This window comes from Rhea pennata, chromosome 5, assembly GCF_028389875.1.
Source record: "Rhea pennata isolate bPtePen1 chromosome 5, bPtePen1.pri, whole genome shotgun sequence".
Lineage (NCBI taxonomy): Eukaryota > Metazoa > Chordata > Aves > Rheiformes > Rheidae > Rhea > Rhea pennata.
The window spans coordinates 65,880,601-65,905,023 of record NC_084667.1 but is presented as its reverse complement, the minus strand read 5'-3'; the positions used below and the strand labels follow the sequence as shown (position 1 = coordinate 65,905,023).

The 24,423-nt window shown below is 37.8% G+C and overlaps 1 protein-coding gene and 1 non-coding gene across 3 annotated transcripts; both read right to left on the bottom strand.

Annotated features, from left to right (window-relative positions):
- Positions 1-926: 926 nt before the first annotated feature.
- DLGAP5 (DLG associated protein 5) lies at positions 927-24,423 on the bottom strand. Of its 2 annotated transcripts, XM_062577596.1 has the most exons (19): positions 24,362-24,423; positions 21,993-22,243; positions 20,509-20,717; positions 20,038-20,130; positions 19,493-19,577; positions 16,952-17,047; positions 15,610-15,680; positions 12,977-13,293; positions 12,451-12,572; positions 12,236-12,365; positions 11,755-11,840; positions 11,004-11,164; positions 9,326-9,418; positions 7,903-8,122; positions 6,547-6,781; positions 6,148-6,205; positions 2,899-3,067; positions 2,453-2,502; positions 927-1,364 (listed from the first exon to the last, which is right to left on the bottom strand). In XM_062577596.1, exons 2-19 carry the CDS (start codon positions 22,240-22,242, stop codon positions 1,242-1,244), a joined length of 2,568 nt encoding a protein of 855 aa, XP_062433580.1. In that variant the 5' UTR covers position 22,243; positions 24,362-24,423; the 3' UTR covers positions 927-1,241. The 2 variants fall into 2 exon arrangements, with proteins under 2 accessions (XP_062433580.1, XP_062433579.1); XM_062577595.1 differs by lacking the exons at positions 21,993-22,243; positions 24,362-24,423 and adding an exon at positions 21,489-21,517.
- TRNAG-UCC (transfer RNA glycine (anticodon UCC)) lies at positions 5,065-5,136 on the bottom strand. The gene has a single exon. It is a non-coding gene; the product is annotated as a tRNA-Gly (tRNA).

Genomic DNA, 24,423 nt, shown 5'->3' with positions numbered 1-24,423 from the left:
AAAGTAAGTCAGTGAGAGCTAGCTTTTTGAGACTAGCCATAAAACTGGATTTACTGTTGAACAAAGTTGATTCCAGCACAGTAACACCAAGTCAGGTCAGCTTCCTCTTTTTATTTTGGTGTAATGTGTACACAACTTCCAGATTAAACCTTAACTCAGACAAGCTTCCCCAGCTGCAGGGGCAACACTTTCTACTGTGAAAGACTACAGACCGAGGGCTTTGCGTTGCCTTCACTTGGTTTAAAATAAATGCAAGAATGTGCATTACACTAAGACCATCATTGCAAGAAAAAGCCCAGTCTTTCTTAAAAAGATGACAGCTGAAGGTACTCTCATAACCTATTCTTTATATATAGTAAATAACTTGCATGTTCCCTATACATGAATATATTAGTCCAGATAAAGAATGCATAATGAATAAGATGCAAGAAGGGGCTGACAATAACATGTTAAGAGTTCAGAGAAAGAAGTTAAGAGAACTTCACCTGAAAAAAAAAAAAGTAAATAGGGGTTGGTTTGAAGGTACTTAAAAGACAAGTACCCGCTGAAAACCAAAAATAAAAACAACAAAACCACATCCACACACACTATTTAATATACTGCAGGGAAAAGATTACCTGACTTTGAAATCCCTTTTCTGAAATTGTTTCCACTGTTACAGAACAAGTGGTTGAAACCACTTTGTAAGAGGGAAGTACTACATGCATCAAATCTTGTCAGATCTGCTGATAAAGAGCCCAGCTGTGTAACACTACCCTGGCAACAGTGGTAGAATATGGAACAGCACTTGGGGTAGGTGCCAGGGCAGCTCTTACCCCCAGAAGGTGCCCTCCCATCAGAAAGGAGGCACAGGTACAGTTAACTCAGTAGCCATCTCTTAGGAAAATAATTCACGAGGTTAAGAAAGGTCAGGAGAGAGAAAAGCCTAAAGATGAATAAATTTATAACTTGATGTACACAAGAATTACATGAAACTTTACAAAAATAAAACATATTTCAGGGTGAAGTCAGAGTATGCAATCATTGGATACAGCAGTATAACCAGCAAAAACACTGCTCTTTCTATACAGCAGTAATCATGGTGCATAATGTCTGCACTATAAAATGTTACAAAATATTTTAATAAGTTCCACTATAAAATACTACATATATTCACTTAGAACACAGTTCAGGAGTAGCAGACTGCACCCCAGATTTTTTTCATGAATAGAGTTTATCCATTTTTAATTTCAAGTCATTCTTCACTTTTCTGTAGATGGAGAAAGGGGAGAAAATGTAATTAGGTCACTGAATGTTTCAGCTGCTGCAAACTTCTGGGCTTTGTTCTTGATTGGAGTGAAGGGAAGCTCACTATCCATCACTGGCTGTGGGGGGAATAAAAGTGTGAAGTAAGTGTTCAAGTAACAGTTACCTGCTCTACAAAACATAGTACTGCAAGAACACAAGATGAACTAACAGTAAATTTCCCTTTCTCTAATGCTATCTGTATAAATGCCAGACCAATATTGTCAGGCCCCTGCTGATGCATGTTAGATGCCTCTATACTTGAGATACCATTTAGAAATTACAGGATAAAAATAGCAGAAAGTGCTTTTGACAAAGGAACAGGAGATGCAAACAATTCTATTGCATCTTATGCAATACTGTGAATACACCACAGTTTTAGAATAAGCAAGATTAAGGCAAAATGAAACTTTGTCAGGCAGATCTGAAGTAGTTCCTTAAACCTTCAGCAGTACATGTGCATGTTTGGTAGATGTAAGCAAGCATATCTTAGCATTCTTATTGTGTGTCAGCAGCTACCACTGTAATCCTTTTCCAAAGCAAAAGGCACAGTTCAAAACTATACACCACCACCAGTAGCGTGACTTTCTAGCAGAAATGTTACAAGCTTATTTCCAGACGTAAAATAAGAAATGAATAGGTGGTGCATTCTGAAGACACTCAGAACAAAGTAGTAATCCATATTTTAGAAAAGACTTCTCATGTGAGACTGAGGAAACTGGATACTCAAATTCTTTAAATGGTTTTCAGAGTATTTGTACACCTCTTTTTCTGATGAATTGTACTTCTAGCTCTCAAAGATAAAGCTATAAAATCAAGAGATGCAACAGACCTGGAAAACTGCAGTAAGAAAGTGGACATAAAAGATCAGCCAGTTCAGACAACTGGATTATATTAGTAAATATTTACAAGGAAATCCACAAGGAAAATGATGAGACTCAGACATTCTTTTGTTATGTCTCAGTTCACCCTAGGCTCAACAAGTGCAATAAAAGACACCAGTCTAAGCCAGTGCAGGGAGGCAAGAATGAAGTTGTATGAATTGGCTTGATAACATCTTTTTATAGAGTTCAATTTTCTCCATGCAATGACTAATTCTCTAGGAAAGGTTAACAGTACTACAAACAAATGGATTGTTGTAGTCAAATAAACGTAACTGGCAGCTTACCATATCAAAAAGATTTCTACCTGCGCACGTCAAATTGCTACACAAAATATCTGAAAAAGAAGAATATTTCAATATTTTAAAAAGTCTGTTGCTGCTAATGCTGGAAAAAGTCATATAGTTTTCTGCAGTTACTGAAGAAAAGTTAAACTGTCTGTATTTACTTCTAATTCAAGCCTTTTATACCAGCTTTCTATATCACATATAGGAGGGAAACTACACAGGAAAAAAAAGAAAAAAACAAGAGGCACTTTGCTAATGTGCACAGCATATGTAAGTCATGCTATCTAATGCTAGGTTGAGCTACCTGCAAACATACCCAGATTAACAAAGCTACACAAATGACAGTGCTTTCAAGCATTAATACCTAGAGTATCATAAACTTGAAAATAAACATGAGGCCCAAGCAATACCACATAAACTACACTAAACAGCTTTAAAATATGCACCTGATTTGGGGTCTGGTATCTGTGGTCCTCCAGACTGAGCCAAGCTAGTCTCTGTGCAGATGGCCTTCTCCGGACTGCACATGACAATATCTTGTCCTTGTTCTGCAGCAGAAGTTTCCATCTCTGTGTCATCCTTTACTTTTAATTCACTGTCACAATTTTCCAGAATCTGAAAAACAGGAATCTTAACTGTTCCTAACTCTATGTGAAGCTAAAGATAGCAGCAGCAGCTGTATTTGTTTCCCAGACAGTGAAATAGGAAGGACATAAGGCAGTACGTAAGACAGTACAAAGCTATCTTATTTTCTGTTTTGTCTGCAATGAAAGAAAGTTTGTCAGCTATTGATGCAGAAGCACGAAGTAGAAAAGGTAGCCAGGACATTCGAGGGATGTGAGCTTGCAGAAATCAGCACATCTCCAGTTAGGTCAAACCAAGTCCATACATCCCATTTACTTTTACACGGACTTGCATGTAAAATTCAGGAGAGATGAGGATTCAGCACAGGACACTGTTCAAAGGATAAGCAGGACAAAGCTTTGATCTTTTCCCAAATACCTTCTTGAGCTTGATAATCTCTTAAAGAGAGTATATAGGGAGTTCTTCTACCTCAAAGAAGATTTTGAACTTAACTGAAGTGCTTAAAAAATACTGAGGATGGTAAGTGTTCTCCTAATGAGACTTTACTTCAAGAAAAATCCATAGGTAATACTGAACATTAAAGATTCTCAGTTTTCCACAGAGAGAGTCATCACCAACAAGAAACTTCTCATGGGACAGGAAAAGAATGAAGTAAAAGGAAAATGAGCAAATCAGTTGAGTAAGATGTTTTGTGTATTAGCTTCTGAATAAAGATGAGCTGTCAGTATAGCTGAGTTAGATGCTAAAGAAGAGAATGTTGTTCAGAGACATTTATGTATATGAGGCTGACACAAACTAACAAGAAGATATCTGCTTATTTTTAAATAAAGTAGATGAAAAAGAAAATCAGTACAATAGATTTGGCACTCAATAGTAGGAATATGGCAGCTGCTGGGATGCTTGCAAGCTCCACAAAGGCTGCTGTACTGTTGCACAAGTCCAAACAGTAGCAAATAAAAATGAAGATGCTACATTTCTAACAAAAGGTACTAAAAGATGATTATTGAACTCCAAAACACCAGCCTTCGCTAAGACAGTATCATCTTACAGAATGGGTAAGATCATCTAGTCCAACCCCCCCCCCAGCTCAAGCAGGGTCACCTAGAGCATGTTAGACAGTGTTGCATCCAGATGGGTTTTGAACATCTCCAGAGAAGGAGACTCCACAACTTCTCTGGGCAACCTGTGCCAGTGCTCCATCACTCTCACAGTAAAGAAACTCCTCCTCATATTCAGGCAGAACTTCCTGTGCTTCAGTTTGTGCCCATTGCCTCATCCTGTTGATTGGCACCGCTGAGAAGAGTCCGTCCCCATCCCCTTGACACCCTCCCTTCAGGTACTTGTACACATTGATAAGATCCCCCCCCCTCAGTCTTCTCTTCCCCAGGCTTAAGAGGCCCAGCTCTCACAGCTGTTCCTCAGTGGGCAGGTGCTCCAGCCCTCTGACCATCTTCATAGCCCTACGCTGGACTCTCTCCAGTAGCTCCACATCTCTCTTCTACTGGGGAGCCCGCAACTAGACACAGTACTTGAGATGAGGCCTCACCAGGGCTGAGGAGAGGGGCAGGATCAACCCCCTCGACCTGCTGGCAACACTCTTCCTAATGCACCCCAGGAATCCACTAGCCTTCTTGGCCACAAGGGCACATTGCTGGCTCATGGTCAATCTGTCATCCACCAGCACTCCCAGGTCCTTCTCTGCAGAGCTGCTCTCCACAAGGTCAGCCCCCAGCTTGTACTGGTGCCTAGGGTTATTCATCCCTAGGTGCAGGACTCTGCACTTGCCCTTGTTGAACCTCAGGAGGTTCCTCTCCACCCAGCTCTCCAGCCTGTCCAGGTCTCTCTGAATGGCAGCACAGCCCTCAGGTGTGTCAGCCACTCCTCCCAGCTTGGTGTCATCAGCAAACTTGCTGAGGAGGCACTCTGCCCCCTCATCCAGGTCATTGATGAATAACTTGAACAGGATGGGACCCAGTATGGAGCCCTGGGGAACTCCGCTAGCCACAGGCCTCCAAAAAATTTCTGCTTGCGTTGGCCGGGAATCGAACCCGGGTCAACTGCTTGGAAGGCAGCTATGCTCACCACTATACCACCAACGCTGTGCTAAATGTGTTAACTACAGAGGCCCATTCCTGTTTCTAGTGGCTACAAGTCCTCCAAGCTAGGCATGTCATGAAGTCCTGACGCTTCAAGGTACGGATTTCGGAACTCTGGTACTTGTATTACTAACAATACTCTTGCTATAACGTTAAACAGTATAACATCCCAAAGCCCACCTGTGACAACATGAGGACCCAGAGACCTAGATGCTGCTGTGCTTTCAGCCACAGGCCCCAGTGCCAAAGCATTAAAAAACAAAAAAAAAAAACCCCAAAAAAACCTACCCAAAAAACCCAAACACACACACACACACACACACACACCAGGAAAACAGGTAGTGGACTTAAAGGAGCATCACTTGCCCAAGTGACAAGTACCATAGAGCAGCCAACAGGAGCTCTGAAAGATAGCTCCCAAAGGGCTAGAGGAGGGCCAAAAACTGCAGTGGAAAAGCCAGTCCTTATTTACATCCATTCTGAAGAGGCAAAGTGCCAGCCTGAAGAATACAGAAGACATCTTGATAAGGACCTGATCAGAAATTCAAGTGTCTAATAAAAAGAACTCAGAAACCATAAACCTGGATTGAGCATTCTTATCCTGAAGGGATGGGCAAGAAAGCTGGAAGCCTATTTCCTGACAAGAGTTCAGGAGTGCAAGAGAGGAACTCCAAGTTGCTGGTATTGCCATGTTAGCATGTCAAGTAGGAAAGGAAGTTTATTGTACAAATTTTTGAACAGAGCAGCCAAATGACCTTAGATAAGCTCCAAGGGGGTTTTGTCTCAGCAGGTCTTCTCAGGTGTTTAGAACTGCTGCAGTAAGATGTGAAGTACTATGTAAGAAGACACTGCTGCTGACAACAAAAAGTGTTTTTGCAATGCCACTTGTGACATGCAACATCTCACAGTCAAATTTGCATAGCTAATCAAAACATACTGCTTAAGCGGTGATTATTTTTTGCCAATAGTAGAAATAGATATTTAAAGCACATACATGAACTATACATGACTTACGCTAGTTCTCTCTGCTGTGCCAGCTACAGGACAGTGTTCTTCTGCAACTAGGGAAATGCTGAAAGAGAAACAGAAGTATTTTCACTCTTTTTAATTATCTATAGGTTTGACTTAGGCCAATTGATTTCATGATTTGTTCTGCAGTTATGATTCCTTGGCAGTAGGCAGCCCTATCAAATTTTCTGGGCAAAATAACAACCTTCTACTCCAGCATTGAAATTACAGTTGAAAAGCGAGGCTCTAACATTTACTTGAAGGAAGGAAAAGACAAAGACTTAGCAATCTTTATCCTTACCAGACTAGAAATTAACATTTAATGGGCATTAATAATTCTTTCAATTAAAACTATTAAATTATTTGTAGAAAAATGTTAATTAAAAGTTGCCTTAACACATCTACCTTTGTTCAAGAAAGCCACCCAGGAGAGGTTTTTTAGTGGGAAATTGGTGGATTTTCAAATTTTGTGCTGCACGGAAGTCTTTGAGTACTGGTGTCATTTGTTTTGCAGTTGTATCCTCAGAGTTAGGCAGAGCAGAAGGATTGTGCAGAAGCAAAGCTCTGTTGGATGATCTTGGAGTTGATAGTTTTTGAGAAGTCCGCTGGGAAGATCTACAAGGCGTCTTTGAAAGCAAGCCTGAAAAGTGTTTAACATTTCATTACTACAGCAGTTTACAGAAGATTAAACTAATTGTTTGTTAGAGTTCTAGCTAGAAATATTGCCTAGTTTCTTCTACTAGAAATTGTATACAAATGATAACCTGAAATCTTAAATCCACTGCCTGCAAAACTGAATAAAAATGACAAGAGTAGATCAGCATGTTACAGAACTACGTTAACTCAAAATAAGCAATTTAGTAATGACTATTCCTTCAGAAAAAAGCCTGAAATAGTGAGATTTGCTGTTCTTAAGTCCACACAGTCAACGTTGTCTTTATTAATTTCAGTCTTTCACATCAGAAAGTGATAACAGAGTAAGAGAGACACAGATACATAACTGCTTCTTATAAAAAGGTCTAACAGTGCTTAAAGTCAATGTTGCCCGAACCTTTTCCGCAGTTTTCGTACAAATGGCAAGTGTATCTAAAAAGTTGCTAGTCTTGTGATGCAGAAAAGATCTATATTAAAAAAAAAAAAAAAAAAAAAAAAAAGGAAATTCAAAGCCAGCTTAAGAACCAGAAATGGGAGAAATGGGAGGGAAGAGGAATGACTCTCAAAGAATCAAGGATTACTGTAAATACAGGCTTCAGGAGATTCTAATAAGATGCTGAAAATAGTTATTTTAAATGTGTGCATAAGAAAACTGTTAAACAGCTTTTCTAGCAGACTAAAATGTAACAATCTTGACGAAGATGAAGACCAGCATATTTTATTTGCAGCTTTGAAGGCAGTACTGCAAGAGATTAAACATAGGACATTAACCTACATTGATCTTGATGAACAGGTTTTCAGTGAAGTCTGGGAATACTCAGATTATAACTTCATAGCTAACCATATGCTGAACAACCACCTATCAGCTGTTTTCACATTTCTGTCTAAGATAATATATCATGTTGCCATACCAAATGAGTATATCCAGGTAGAAGAGTTTACCTGGTTCCCTGACATAGTTAACCTTGACTTGAAACACCAATTCTGCCCAGTATTGGAAGGAAACAATAGTATCCAATATAAACAGCATAATTTATCCCCTGATCAGCCTGTTCAAGTCTCTTCAGTAGTTTCAGGTTACAAAAATCATGATTAAGCCTCACCCACCTGGAAAGGATTTCACAGGGCTTTCAACTCTAAAAAAACCTCCTTCAAAAATCACTTTTTCTACTTCTGGTGGCTTCTCCTGGTGTGTACCATCAGCAGCTCCTTCATGCTTCATTTTATCCCTCATAGCTGCTTTTACAGCAGCAAGTCTGTTTCGGGCAGCAGTTCTTCCAGCTGCTCCCAACTTTGGTTTGGGCATCCCATTTGGAACAGTCTTTTTCTGAAATTGTAAGAAAGTCTAGGTCACATCTGGAAGCCTCAGGGGCAATTACACCCAAACATTTGTGCAGCTGCTGGCTACTGCAGTTGCTGGCCATACACAAGGACATCAAAAAGCAACAGACATGCTGGAGACAAGATCTCTGTTCATGTCCAGAATGTTCTGTACTGCCATTCAGCTATAAAGGCCAGTTTGTGATGACAACACAAAGAAATTTTCATGGGAAGTCTGCAGTTCAGAAATACTCAATAAAATTGTTTTCTAACAACTGCACTTAATATTCTTACTTGATAGCCCTGAAAACAGTGGGATATAGAGGCTCCTAGTGGTAGGGAGATAGAGTAACTGCAGAATGGACACCAGTCACTCTGTGTTTCTCCTGGAAACCATTTTTTTCCAAAAATGTTGTGTTTTGTACCATGCGTAGGTTCTGATATTTATGGTCAGTTGACATGGACTACATTCCACCAAGGTTCCTCTGCCTAGAGTTCCTTGTAAACCTGCACATCATTTTTATGATTAGCTGAGCAGTCACAAGGAACTGGGCAGGGTTTAGGTTATATGACTATGATTATGTTCTGTCATTAGAAATAACTATATATTCCAAGTCAAAGAGTAGATAAAATAGATTACATTATGGCTTATTTTGCAATAAGCAATAGCTTACTTTGGGTAGCGTTAGACCCATGGGTGCATAGAATTAGATATTTAACACTACTTATGTTACTAATGCCCTAATGGGGCACCAATATTAGTTTAGCACTCATAGGATAAAACTGTCAGTCACTGGCAAATGCCTGTGTAGAGTTACTTTTTCACTTAAGTCAGCATCAATACCAGTGTATCACAGGAAGGATTTTTCTCTCCCTCCATCTTAAGAGTAAATTTCTATCCTAAATATAAGACTTGCCTTACTCAAATACTCCCAAGGGAGTCACTGTAAATTGAGTCCTAGTTTCCTCAGCAGGAAGAGGCAGCTAACATCACAACCACCAACTAACTAAGTGCAAGGGAGAAGAGTGCAGCCTGAAAGGGATTTTTAAACATTTTCACTAACATCTAAAGAATGCCAGATGTGTAAGGCTTTAGAAGAAACTTCTCTGTAAGTGTATCGCTACTGCAGTAGCTCACTAGTTATTTTAGATACCTCAACACATTGTTACATTTTGATGCTATGAGACACGCTTTAGGAGTTATTCATACCTTGATAATTCCTTTGCTTGGGATATCAAGTAGTTGCCACTCATTATCTTGAAGCTTCTTCAGATTATCAAACTTTTTATTCACATCTTCAATCTATTGAAAATCCCAGAAAAGCCCAGATTTGATATGAGACACCAGATTCTCAATGGAATAGCATTTTATAAATAAAAAAAAAAAAACCCAAAACTTAAGTTTAAGCATATTACATTATGATAAAGTTTAAGCACAGGTACTTCAAGTACAGAAGCAAAGCCTATCACCAGCCAATACAAATCTATTAAATGTTCTCATACAGCTGACATGAAACTATGTGCTAACACACATAAGCTTCAGGTTAGATGACAAGATCAGACTGGTCTCATTTCTCAAGTTTAAAGATTAATAGGGGAAGCACAGAATCATTCAATAAAATCTAACATCTATAATTGAGTTGGTTTACAACCCCCTCTTGTGCTGAGTCAGAAAATTGATAATGGTCATATTTAAGGAATGTAAAGGAACATACTGCACAGTTGTTTTTAGAACAAACAATCATGAGTTTTCCATTATATAAGAAGCATGTTACGTCAGCTTGTTTGCTCTTTTAAACTTCTGGTCTGGATAGCTGTTTGATACACTCTTTGTTCGTGACAGCCTGTGGATAGGGATGCAAGCTAGCTCTGCAGTGTTACCTGCTCTCCGACTCCCACTTAGTGTGACAGCCTCTCCCCCCGCTTCGGCTTAATTAGGAAGAGAGACAATCGTCTTCATTATAAGACTTGTTCACAAGGCTTGTTCACAGCAGACCAGCCGCTGATGCAGCAAGGCCTTTACATCTTCCCCCAAATTCAGAAGATGCAAACAAACAATGAACGCAAAAGAAGGACAAGAGTTAGCAATCCTGTTACTCCAAGTTTATCTAAAGGAAAAGATGGGGATGCTCAGGAGAAACTTTAAATTGTCCACAGCAATATAGTAAGCATAGGCAAGCCACACTTTTCAAGTTACTGGTTCTAGCAAGTTCCCCACCAACATCAGATGTTTCAGAAACAGATCAAACCTACCTGCTTTCTTGAAGAAATTCAAGACCTGTGAATAGGACCTTAATCAACATTAAATGCACCTCTGCCTTTGATTTAACCAGTTAAAAGTTCCTTTGTTGAATGCTTATGCACAAATACTGTTAAGGAGAGCCTTTTTGATCATTTAGAAAATTATAACCCATTCTGAAGCTAATGAAAGCATCTATTGAGAAAGAGACAAAGCTTTCCCATCACTCATCTCCTCTTTAAATTATGTTATTGCAGTTTCTTCTTTATTTTCATACCAAAGGCACAGAACTGCTTTTCTGGTGAGAGTCAGGAATATTTACCATCTTTTCCTCCAAGTGGACATTGACCCTGTCCTCACTCCAAAACAGAATGAGTCTCAGCTGCACACCGTTCACTTGCACCTTTCTTCCAAAGAAAGCTAAGACACACAAATTATGAGAAGGCACAAGAGATGACCTGGTCCACTAAATAGTAATCATAGTATACCAGCTAATACTCTGTTAGAAAAATGTTAAACAAAGACCTAAATTTTTTTATATAGAAAATATCAGGATCAGAATAGTCAAGTGAAAAGTTTCAATCCATTGCATGTAAATAATCCTATTTTAGACATTCTGTATTCTGTAGGTTAACATGCAAGTACATACCTGAAAATTAACCATATCCCAAAATCCATCCAAGTCTGTACACGTTGTTTCTTTTTCACCCCGTTTAAATTCACAATTATCCACCAGTCCTTCAAACTGTTTAAATCTTTCTGCTACGAGCAGTCTTGTCTGACCAACTGTTGTGCGAATGAAATCTTTAGCTGACAGTAAGAAGAAAACAATAAAGAAAGTAAATCCTGGAATAATCTCTCAATTCACAATTGATGCAAGTATTTGCAGAGTCTGGAATTTGCTTATTACTGGAATCAACTTCAAACCTGCAATACAACACATATGGGGCATACCTATTAATTGAACCCTTCTGAATTTGCATCTTTCAAAACAACTTACCATCTCTGTAAGCCTTTAAGATAAAGCATTAAGTTTTCCTCATCTTCCCAGACATGAACACTTATTCTAGGTTTATTTAAAAATCTTTTAGCTTGGTTAGAACTTGTGTATTTAAAAACTTAGAACTGACAACAGAAAAAACTAGTTTCATAGGCAACTCCATTCATTTCACTGCCAGCTACCATTATGTTAAGTACTATATGTAAGTTTTAGTATCAGGAGATGAAGCAAACCTTTTTTATATTTGGGCAGATGCAACTCTATGCTTTGTCTAATACGGCCTTTACTAAGTGCTCTAGACAATGCCATTTGGCAAACGTAATCAGATAGTTGTACTTTCCTCTGTCACCTTCTGCTGCCATGAAACCTTTTCTAGTACCTATTGCAAGGTTGGTCTTACCATCATCTGGAATGTCCAGCTCCAATTTTCCATCCCACTGGAGGCAGAGAGACATCAGCCTCTCAGTCTCAGACTGAAGAATGCTTCTAAAAAATAAAGCAATAATGAAAAAAATGGAGAACATTCTAACTGCTGTCACCACTTGTAACTGTCAATATTGATTACCATCCTTTTGCTTTCAGAGAAGGTAGACTATCTTTGAGTAGATGCCATTAAATTGCTTAAGTTTGCAGGCTGGCTGATATGCAATTTCCATGTTACTGTTTTCATGCTTGTGTTTCTTAGGACAAGGTGCTAGTCTCCAGAAATTTATATTTTTTACTTGCACTAAAAACTCCACAGAGAAGATAGGAATGAGTGCCTATCCAGATCAGTTCTGACAGACATCAACTATTATAAGCTGATCTTTACATGATTGATGTCTTGTTAGTCACATTAAGGACTTTTATTTTACTTTCTTGCTGTTTTAATCAATGCAAACCTGAAGTAGGGCACATCATGCTCCTGCTCTCTTAAATCATCTGACTTTGTTTCAAGTGCTGTCATATCTGTAGAAACAGGGATTGTTTCATTTGATCTCTGAATGGAAGTGTTCTCATCTAATTCACATGCTGAAAAATATAACAGATAAATATTTTTCAGAATCTGGTAAAAAAATGAAAAAACAGAATGATAAATGAAATATGAACCTTATACCTTTTTCTGCTTTCAAACTCGTAGTGATTTGCTGTTCTTGAATGTTTTCACCACCAAGGAAAACTTGACTTTTAAAATTAGGCTCCTGTGCTTTAGTTTCTCTGGATTTTTCAACTGTGTTACTGGAAATGAGAATATATGTTACGACATACTGAGAAACTGATACATATGGCTGTCACACAAAACTGCACAGTTAGATTTCTGAATTCTCTTATCTTACATTCAACACTAGGCAGTTCAAGCTATTCCTTTTAAGAGGAGTATATCAGTGTGTTGTGTGTGCATATTTATGCCACAATCCTTGATATATGCTATCTTGAGCTGCTCTACTTCTACAGCATAGACAGGATTATGGATTACAGCTTTCTTTGCTGTTACATTATGTCCACATTTGATTGAGCAAAGATAGCAAACATCACATGTTTCAATATCTGAACAGTGTTACACATGGAATCTCCTACAGGCGTTTTCTGCAGCATCACAGAAAGATTTCCTTGCATTTTATGCCATTAGAGGAAAGACTTACACTGAAGTTTCTGAAAAATCCCAGAAGGCATCAGGTGTCAAAAATGCATTTGCCCTAGAAGGAGTCATGGGTGTGACCTTGTAGGTTGCCAATCCATTTAATGGCTGAAACACAAAGTTCTGAGGTGCAAAAGAGCGTGTTCTGGGTCTCCCTGGAGAAGAATTATTTGTCAGCAAAACATTTTTCTTTTCCACTGAGGTCTGTTCCTGTTGAAGTTCTACTGATCCTGAATGTTTAGAATCAGTTGCAGTTACAGAATCTTCCATCATTAGATCCAGCTGAGCATTTTGACCTACTTCATTCTTAAAAGGAAGTACCTAAACAGCACAAAAAAGATAAAGTGAACACTATGTTATCAAATGACTCTGATGTCTACCACAGGCATGGGGTGAATTCTAGTATGACTGCTAGAAAGCTAATGCAAAGGGGGGGGCGGAAATCTAGAAAGCAATTTTCTACAACAGAACACATGTACAGAAGCCTTGATTTATCCATAGGCCCAACTGGATTTGATGTTCGCAATCACTTTTAGCAGGGATAGCACTTGACAGTGAGGAATGTAACCATCTGCTGAAGGGGCTGAAGCAGCAAAACACTCAGCCTACCAAAGCAGTGATTAAAATGAAGTAAATACTTTTTGTCAGTGTTCGAAACAAAATGCTTTGGGTGGTAAGCTCAAGAGCAGATTAGCTGGCACCAAAACCAGCCAGGTCTATTGAATAATCACACTTTACACACATATTGCAAACCAAAGACTGAAGAACAAGCTAAAATAAGCCGATAGTTGAGGAATGCAGCTCAAGACAAGGAGACCACAAGTGAAGTTACGACAACAGAACTTAGTTCAAAGAGGAGAGAAATTTAATAAGTTGAGTCCATATTCCTGTAAGATGACATGATTAGCCAGTCATACAGAATGCATTTTAAAGATATTGGTATTGAGATGTTATTAGTTTGAATCAGTTAAAACAGTTTAGATTGTCTTTCAAGAAAACAGGCATCTTTTATCCACTGGAAATCTTGTAATACTTTAGACATACTTGCTTGGCATGTGAGCCTTGAATTCAAATTTTAATACACTTCTTGCGACTAAATGACTGAGGTTACAGCATGCGTTCACCAACTGGCAATACAATGTAACTGCTGCTAGTAAGGAGGTATTTACCTGAGCCAAGATATAAGTGCCTGCACATCAGCAGTTAACTTCCTGTCAGCGTTGGTGTGTACCTACACTACAACACTACTAGAGAACAGTCGCAGTTTTTGAAATAGGAGTAAAGATGGGAGGTGTCAGGGAGACACAAGGTGAGAAGAAACAGTGGAATGTAAGGAATGAGAAAAAACATTGATCCTTACTACACAGGGGTATCAACGTATAAATATATACTTAAGTTTTTTGGATACGTGCATTGGAAGACTACCATGAATTCTCATACTGCAATCTCTAAGTTGATGCAGGAAACGGTTGTTAGAGCAGTTACACTGGGAACGAGAGTGAGTGCTTTCAATTATTGTAAATTATAGCTACCTAGCAGGATAAAATATTTCTAGTTAGATTTTTTTGGTGGTTCAAAACCTAAAAAATACATTTACTTTTCTGCTTCTAAGGTCCGATACGATTACCTAAGCATAAAAAGGATACATTCAGACTCTGTCTTCAAAGAGGAATAAATTTACAAACACTAGCTAAAACCAGCAAACTGTACATGCCATTTGCTTACTAGTTCAAATATCACACTAGGAGAGATTTCAGGTAAGATCTCTCATTTAAATCAGTCAAAACTTGAGGATCAGTAACCTAGTCATCCCTATAAGCACACCAAATCTGAAAATACGTGAAAATATAAATCTATACAGTTATTTCCTAAAATCTGGCTCACCAGTGAATTTCCTTTCTTGTATGCTTGAGCACAACTGTAGTTGAACTTTTACTCAATAGCAATTAGTTATGGTTGAAATTTTACTTAAAACAAGTTCTCCTGAACACAGCATTTTAAAAGCCTTTTAACAGTGTAACATTCAGCTAACATGAGTGAAGTTCACTGAGTTTAGCTTAATAAAAAAAGGTCTGTCATCATTTGTTCATGAACTACATACACAAGAAACCTGACGGGTCTGTAGACTTGCATAACAACCTGCGCCCCTCGCTGCCCCTTGCTGAAGCAAAAATTACTCGTGCACGGAAAGCACATGCACATGTTCTTCAAACCCGTGACCTTCACCTATTGGAATCTGTAGATTCTTGTGAACAGCTAATACCAATTCACAAGCACAAGCTTTGGAATTTTGTAAGTTTTCTTCACATAATACTATATAACCTTCCTTTTTACCTGAACACCTACTCAAGAACACACTTGTATTAATGAAACGCCTTCTGCTCAAGCAGCAATGATTGATTTTACATATTGCTACAAGAATGACACTGTATTTGGCCTTTAGAGTTTGCCTGGAACCAGAGTTCTTAATTTCTAAGAGACAGTATTACTAACATGAAAACAAACCAGAAAAGCAATCCAACAGCTAAATTACTCCAAACAGCCTAATGTACTTTAGACGCAGTGTCAACATACACAGTTTGTTATTCATTCTTAAATTTGTGTGATAGCTTTCCTATTTCAAACAAAACTCCATACCTCCATGATGTCAGGTTTGACTGCCTTCTTCTGTTTTCCTACATTTGCTGTCCTTCGTTGTGGCTGGTATCCTAGAATGAAAGAAAATCCAGAAGGTCAAAAAGGCATCTAATTAAGGCAATCTTTCACCAAAAAAAAAAAAAAAAAAGGTAAAAAAAGGCTAATGGTTAAAAAACAAAGAGCCACTGTGAGGGTTTTGGATTTTTTGGGGGGTGGTGGTGGTGGAAGGTGGTTAGAGGGCGTACACCTAGTTTCAAGAAGTTCATACAAAAGAAAACCTGTCTGAGGATTTAAACAGCACATTAAATGATATATAATCAAGAAAGGAAATCAGATTCACTAACTCATTAGTCATTAGAAGTTGTCATATAATCACATTATACTTGTATGAGGAGCTAAACACTTCAAGAATCCTATAGCTCTATTTTAAGGCATGCATCACAGAAGTTTTAAGAATAAAAAGCATCTTACTTAAAGGCTGAAGAGATACTGTTATGAGTTGAGCTCAGATTTTAAAATTTCTGCATGGTGGGCATCTAGAGGATTGAAATCACTGTCACAGCTGTACTTTTGAGCCAAGAGTTTTACTTTTGTCATATATAATATAAAGGATGTTGCAAAAAAATCTAGAGAATATCTCGAGGACAAGAACATACACTAAAAATTTCCCTTTCAGTAACAATTAAGTTCCCCTGTTCTGTAAACAAAAACATGCATGAAAAGACTTTCATGACCCAAAGAGCACAGGCTCTCATGTTTTCCTGAGACATGTTTCTGATCACAGACCTACTAATTGTGTGTCCTCAAGCAGTGATACGCCAAACTGGCAGATCTTTACTTAGTTCTGTTTCTGTTCTTTTAGGCTGCAATTACCATATGGATATTAATGCTCTGCACAGAGATTTTGTGGGGAACTGTCCAATGTTAGTTTCAACATCTTGATTTAAACACTGTAGTAGCGATTCCAGGTGAGATTCCTAATGATAGAGCATCTAGTCCTTTTATTACATGACAATTTGGCATGATTTACATGCGGTCTTTAACTATTTTAAGCAGATAACTACAGAGCAGAATGCAGTGGGCTAAGACATTTCAGAACAAGCTAATATGTATTTCTACATCACAAAAGAATGCCTGAGATGCAAGCAAGATCCTAAAGACAGAGCTTGTCTTAGTGTACCATCTGATAATGAGTCTAACTGCAGCATAAACATACATAGTTGCTTCCAGTGCTTACTTATCTAGTACTAGCCAGGGTATGGTCTTTACAACAAACTATGCTGAGTTGTTACTTATCAAGACAGATGTACACAAGCAGGAGTACATTTACTGCCTCACTCACCAGTAGCAGCAGTCGTTTTCAGCATCTGTCTAGCTGCGGAGGCAGCTGCTCTGGTGATTCTTACATTTACTGCTGTCTGAACTGCAGACTGTAACACTGTAAGAAATATTAATTCCAGAGATTTCAAAACTTGCTAAGGAACAGCATTCAAATAACATCACTGAAAGTTTATGTTTTGTAGAAGTCAGAAGAATGCATTAGCATTTGTCAGTTGCATTAGTTTGTGGGAATCAATAGCGGGGGTGTTTTTTGTCAGCTCAGTGCAAACAGTGCTAAAAACAGACAGCATGGCTCAGCCTTGGCATCAAGGCAGCACTCGGATGGATCTTGAATTGAAGACTAGTTTTTGTCATACAACAGTACTTCTGGGATCCTGATGAGATCATGATACCACTGTACTGGGTGCTATGTAAACAGTATACAGAACTCTTCTCAGTGTTCTCTGCACTCTTAGACAAAGTCAGTATTATTCCTATCTTACAGATGAAGCTTTCTAGAGTAGTAAATTATCAGTTGTTTTCAGAGCTGGAAATCTAAACAGGACATCTGCATAACAAAGTGACACCATGGTCATAATATGAATGTATTCTAAAGTTCCGATTTTAATGTAATTTAATTACATTTTAAAATTTAAGATGAATTATCCCTGATACAATTTATAAAATGATTCAAGTTCATATGCTATTACCTACCTTAATTTTCATCTTTGTATTCTACTGTTGTTTCTAATTTCCTTCAAGAATGATGGCATTTATTGTACAGAAAAATTTAACGAGAGCTCCTGATTTCACATTCTCCCTTTCTATACCTACAGGAAATCTAGTAGCCTCACTTAGTTACTGTTAAATGCTATTTGTGTTTTTATTGTAATTCTAGCCGCCATAGAAATGCACCTTGACAAACATCTAACATTTGATTTATTCACACATTCACATCTAACGTTTTCTTCTAGAATTTAAATGCACATAAATGCATATTCTTGATTCAGCAAAAAAAATTATCAAGTCTAGCAGATGATAATTTTTTTTTGTAAATGAAGTGTTTTGTTATAGCAAACACTGATAATAAATAACTAAAGGCATAACTGAAATTTATTTAAATAATTAAATCAGCAAGCAGTTGATTTAATTTTGTGATATTTAAGTCATTTCACTGTAAATTACTGAATATCTTATGTTGGTATGTACATCACTATGATCAGAACTTCTTTCTGATAGCAAAGTATTCTCCTCCTTTAACAAATGTGACACACATTGTTGGTTTAAAAAGTGTACGGAATCATCACATAGAAAGTTCAGTGGTTAGACAGATACAGAAGAGGCTGTTTTTAATGTGAAAACAGATGACTTGTAGTTGTCATTTATCACAGCAGCCAATCCCAAATACGTCACATTTACCAAGTTGCATTAGTGTGTATCACAAGTCCGGACTCCTGCCTCCTGTATTATATGCTGATGTGCTCAGTTGGTTGGTTAACTTGTTCTTCTACAAACACTTTTCAATGTTAAGTTACACAAGGAGTTTCATCTAGAGACCAAAAATTAATTCAGAACCTTTAAATCTTTTCTGTACTTAATTGTCATTATCTAGCAGTTTTCTTTTTGGTTACTCAACATGCACCTGCACAATCTTGATTTAAATAGTTCTTAGGCAGAACCTATCACTTTTTCACTTTCAGCATACTCTGTAGATAGATGAACAACACACAAATGAACATGGCAGATAACTTTTACGCAGAATTTAAAGTCTTTCTGATTAGACTATCCTGTACCAAGACAATGAAAGCAACCCAATCTTAGGGAGCTGCAAATAATAGAGGCGCTGTAACAATACCATTTTTCACACACTATTTTGAGACTATCAAGTTTAAAGACCTCTCAGTTGGAAATATCTTAACAAATGACCAAGGAAAGAGAAAGATGTCAAGGTAATGGTGAGAGATTGGCAGGCTGGGTGCTTCCTATGAATTAGACAATCACTAATGCTTTACAATACAAGCTCTGCCAGAGATAGAAAACAAACTTCACTGAATGCATTTACACTTCATTCAGCGTCCTATTTGTCAGGCTATTCTCAATGCCAAGGAAAATTTATATTTTATTTTCACCAGTACTCCTGCAGCTTTCCAGGTAAAGTTGTTCTTTTATAACAGCAGCAGCTACTACATGTGATATTCTTCTCAGAGACAAGAGACAGGAAGCTCTGCACAGCTCCAGCTGCTGAGGTAGTTAGCAATTAGTAGCCACAATCCTGGCTACTTTTTTTTTTTTTTCCTTGTCCTGGCATGCATAACCAGCACTGCTTAAACTTCCTGCAAGTTCTATTTCCCAAAGCCTAAAGAGGCAACAAGTACATGCGACAGCTAGAGCAGCACACTTTATAGTCTGTCAGCTACTTCCCTCGGTAGAAATTGGGTCATGCTAAAAATTCTTGCTTGTTCCCTTCCTCCCACCCCTAATCTGACAGCTACTGGACTCAGAAAAACAAATTAGAAACATTATCCTTTCGGACCCGGATATAAGGATCATTCTACATTCATACCTTTCTCTTTTTCAGCTGCTTTGTCTGTACCCATCTGTTTACGTCCTGCTTGTGCAGGGCAAGCACTACGCCCATTGGCACAAACCTGTAAGAAAAGTTTGCATTTTATGAAGTGTCAGATTTCCAAAAATAAATTAGCCTAATTTCTTTCTGATTATTCAATAGGCCTGGCCGGATGGTGCCAGCAACTCTGCTCTTGAGCTTCAAGCCAAAAATAATGATATCTCAAAGTACATAACCTCAGTCCCACTTCTACCTCTATTCTTAGTTGCAATCTTTGCTGACTGTAACATTTTGTATGGAAAACATGGTCTGGAAGATCAGGAAACTCCTCTCTGTTTGTACTGACTTTATTAAACTCTCTGTAGCTCAAGTCAGCACAACGCTTAAACCAGTACAGTAAGATCTATCAGCTTGCTGAAAGCTTTCTCTCACCAGAATAGCCGCTCAGAGTGAACACTCAACATACAACCCCAAGTCATGGTCAGAAGGATAATTACATTCTGTTCTCCCAATTCATTCCCTGAAGTATATACAAGACAAACCGTAGCACGCTTAGATGCGGTTGATGTCATTGCTTTTTCTGCTTGATTCTTGGCATTTGATCGAGTAATCCTCCCAGAGGAAGTAGGGGCTGCCTGGAAACATTCCCAAAGAAACAAGAGTTAACAGATTCCTTGTATCCTGCCCATCACTGTTACGAGTGGACAAGATGACTCAAGTATGAAAAGCAACATAGCCTTGCGCTGCACTTGAGAGTTAAAATGGATGAAGTAAAGAGTAACTGAAAGACTTTCAAAGTTGCATAAGCTAAATTGGAACAAGTTACTCCTTCTAAAATAACTCAACTGTTTCATTTGTGGATGAACCACTAGCTTTTTGAAGTGAGAACATGTATATGCAAAGACAAAAAACAAGGCAAACTTGTAGAACTGTCTTAATTTCACATAACACAATTTTATATATAAATATGTTAACATATTTCATATACTTGTTTTAGATATTACACTTACTACCTTCTCTTTTGGTTTGACTGTCACAGGATCTTGGGGTACAAGTGAAAGAAAACCAGGTGCAGTAGGTCTATATAATCCAACTTTAAATACGCCTTTTTTTGCTTTCTCTCTTTGTTCTTTAAGTTTTCTAAGTTCCTTTTCCTCTTTATAACGTTGGAGCATTTCCTTGCGTTCAATATTCCTCTTCATGGCTGCACTTTTGAGCTGTTCTGCAGCAAGGGTAAAGATAGACATTTTACACAATCTTGAAGATTTTTTCAACAAACAATAATGAACAAGTCAGAAAACTGCAAAGAACTTTTCCAAGATACAGAAGTAACATACTAAATGAAAAAGTGTAAGATTCAGTATCTAGATTCTGCACTTCCAAATTTCAATTAAAGTTCTGAATAAAATTGCATGTGTTCTATTAGCTTGCCAAAACCTTAAATGCTCAGCATTGTTTTAACCCTTCTCACTAGAAGGGCGGCATTCAAAAATAAAATTCAACTTGTAAATACACGTCCCTAAATCTGGATCTCAGGGCTACTGTAAGTTCAGATCTGTTTTACAGTATAAAGACTGTATCTGCAAGGTCACGTTATTACTATTTTAAGCATACTTAATTATTTGTACAAGTTTCTCTATTAAAACATTTATACCTTTGAAAGCTGAAGTTTAGGTCTGCTTTAGACCCCAAAGAGTAAAATCTGCCTCAAGTTGAGAACAAATGAAGCAGAAGTTATGAGAAAGAACAAATCCTTGAAATGACATCAACTTGAATTACACATCCATCTGAAAAACCTACTCTAAGTTAAAAATTTATTGAAGACAACCAAGTTGTAAATCCTATTAATTTTATATTTGACATGATTACATAGTGATTTCATTCTTTCCTCCAATGATTTTCTTCTTTCAAAATACTAAAGGTGAAAATATTCTTGGAGAAATTTGTTAATAGCCTGTTACAAGATTAAGGTAATTCTTTAGGCCATATGTACCCAGATGAGCTGGAGAGGCAAGATTCATTTTGCGCAGATCCTGTTTTCTGGGAGGAACAGAAGGTATCAAGAACTGTTAACCTTTAAAAAAAATAACATGCACTGATCATTTATAAGCATCCTTTAAACACATGACAGGTATCAGTAGTACATTAGAAGAGATCACAGATCCAGATTATTCACTTCTTGAACAAAGCCTAAGACACTTTCTGTTGATTATTAATAATAAAATGCATTCCTTTGACTACTCCAGGCAAATCATAGCAAAGTCTCATCCACATAACTGGGCCAGTGAAGGAGGATAAAGCTGTATCAGACTATATTCTTGGTTCCCGCCACAGTTAGCAGAATTGGTAGTTATTGTTTTTTAAATCTTGAAACACCTCTTCAAATTAATATGCTAACCACAGTTAAGTTCCTTTGATTATATTATAACTCTGTTTTAATTAAATTTGTAACAATAAAAAAAAAAAAAAAAAAGCTTGAAAACAACGCTTTACTCACTCTGCTTTACATTGCTGTTCTCTTGAGAGCACATTTCATTTGTCTCATTTAGTTGAGAAATTCCCCTGTCTTTTGATAGCTGAATATTGACATCTGCCAATCCAAATTGTCTGCCCTTTTCAAACAACTTGTGTCTGTTCTCCTTTTGAAGCATTGATTTCCTGCGTGCAACTTTTGCTCTGAGGGTTTCCGTACTTAAGTCCTTTTTGTATCGACTGGCAAACTGGGAATTAGCTTCCATCTTGTTCATCCTGCACAAAACAAACAAACAAACATAGTAATTAGGAAAAAAGCTATCATGTTCTGGTTTTGCCATTTTCAATAGTTTTCATTTATTAATAGAGAAAGCCTTCAGTTCTTCATTTCTGTATGTGTACCAGAGAGAAGACAAGACACAATTTCAGCAATGATTTGACATTATTTTTCCTTACTTTATACATCTAAGAGATTGGTTGGTTAAACAGTGAACACATCTGCACAAAATTAGTAGGGCAGGCTTTGTCACTGCCTGGGATTGGCTGGCTAGCCTGTTTTCCACACTTTTTTTCATGTTAAGGAGACAAGCAAGTAAACGACAAGGTTGTAGGACAACACTTGGAAGCAGCATGGCCACTGAGTATTCAGTTTACAACATCTCTGATAGCAGGACATTTTTGTCATGCAGAGTACTTGGCAGTTTCTTAACTGAGCTTCCAAAATGCAACTACAATATGCTCATTTCACATAAGAATTCTCCCTGTTTTTTTAACCTGCAGAATAAAAAACGTGAGCATTAATTGGCCTGTACATGCTACAGTGCTAACAGGTATGTATAAAGCTGGGGCCTCTCACTGAAGCCTGCCTCAGGGGTGGGGGAAGTGTTCATGTTTTTTTCCCTGGAGAGAGGACAGGATCAGTACTCTGTTCTTGTAGTTGATCTTATTTTGTCAGTCACTTCAACCAGAGTCTTCTTGAAATCTCATCTTCCATTACTTATAGGAAACAGCTCTGGAGTAAGTAACAGTGATACAGCTAAACTGAACAGCCAACTACAGGTCAGTTATTGAGATTCTTAATTTCAAGACAGCAAGTTTTGATGAAACTGCAGGAATAAGTGAAAAGACCTATGTGGAGATCAGCCTTGAATATGGATGCACAGGATTTATTAAAGTCAAAAAAACCCAGTATCTGCTACTAGTCCGAAAAAAACACCATCTCAAGTTAAGAAAAAGACCTAAGATCTAGCTGAATACTCTAAATGCTGGGGGAGAGGGAGAAAGAGTACCAGAATAAACATGAAGTGTACAGAAATAAACAACAATATATTCTTAAGCTTCAAGTATCTGTAGAAACAGCAAGGAAGGACAGAATCTGAGCTACCCCACAAGGAGACAAAGGCTTTTTAGACACTACTGCTGTTGGCAGTGGCAGCTCCTTGCAGCCAACTTCAGGGCAGTATTCACGAATCAAGTACCTGCGTAGCACCAACATGTACATGGACAACCATGTGGAAGTGCTTGGAATAAAAACTATATGATAATATATGATTAAGAAATATAAAAGGGCATATTTTGTGTCTTTTTTCAATATATTCAAAGCTGCAGGAGGGAAAATGGTCAATGGAAATTTAAGTTATCAAAAAGGAATAAAAGCAAAACTCAACTTAAAGCACTCAAGTCAGAGACTGAATGTCTTCCACATAATTCTGGAGGAAGAGGTGCATGTCAGTGCCACCTGATTTGTAAGTGTCAGGCATCTTATATTCCATCAATATATTCCAACTTTCATCAACGCATTAATGACAGTTACTTAATAATGGCTGCAAATGATCAGACTAACTGGACTAGTTCATAGGTCATACTTGCTCTGCTTTGCAGGCAGGTGATAAAGGAAGGTTAATTCCTGAGAAATTCCAACTATAATCTTTGGATTGATCTTAGTAGTAGTTCCCTTAGTGTTCTCATGGAAATTCGTTATAAAAACAGTTAGAAGGTCATTAAGAAAACTGTACTATGTACACCCCCAAAGCAGCTGGATTTTTGTGCCCACTGGAAGAAAATCATTCCTAAAAGCAGCAACCTGCATCAGATCCCATCACTCAACTTTAGAGGACTTGCAGGGTTAATTCCCTGCCTGGGATTCCTTAAACATGTTCTAAGCATAGCAAAGGTCCTTTCAGAGTGCTCACATAATCTTCCAAATCATTGCCTTGGAGGAAGGTAACAACATACATTCACTGAATGCACCCAGTTTTCTATCAGAAAAGCTTACAGAAAGATGTATTCACCTTAAACTTTGGTACGTATTTTAACATATTTACATTAAAAAAAAACAAACAACTTTTGAATATGCTCCACAGTATTTTCTTAGCTATTATAGTGAGAGCTCACCTAAGTCCTTCCGCCCCTTACAATGCTCAAGAGAAAGCGATCTGCCTTTCACAGTGAGTAAT

Bases quoted from the DNA above. Each gene is read 5' to 3' on its own strand.
- DLGAP5 (XM_062577596.1), bottom strand. From the start codon at position 22,242: ATGAACAAGATGGAAGCTAATTCCCAGTTTGCCAGTCGATACAAAAAG. The intron at 19,578-20,037 runs GTTTGTCTTGTA...CTTTTCTTACAG, and splicing joins CCGCATCTAAGCGTGCTACG to GTTTGTGCCAATGGGCGTAG. The intron at 2,503-2,898 runs GTGCATATTTTA...CTTCTTTTTCAG, and splicing joins GATACCAGACCCCAAATCAG to ATATTTTGTGTAGCAATTTG.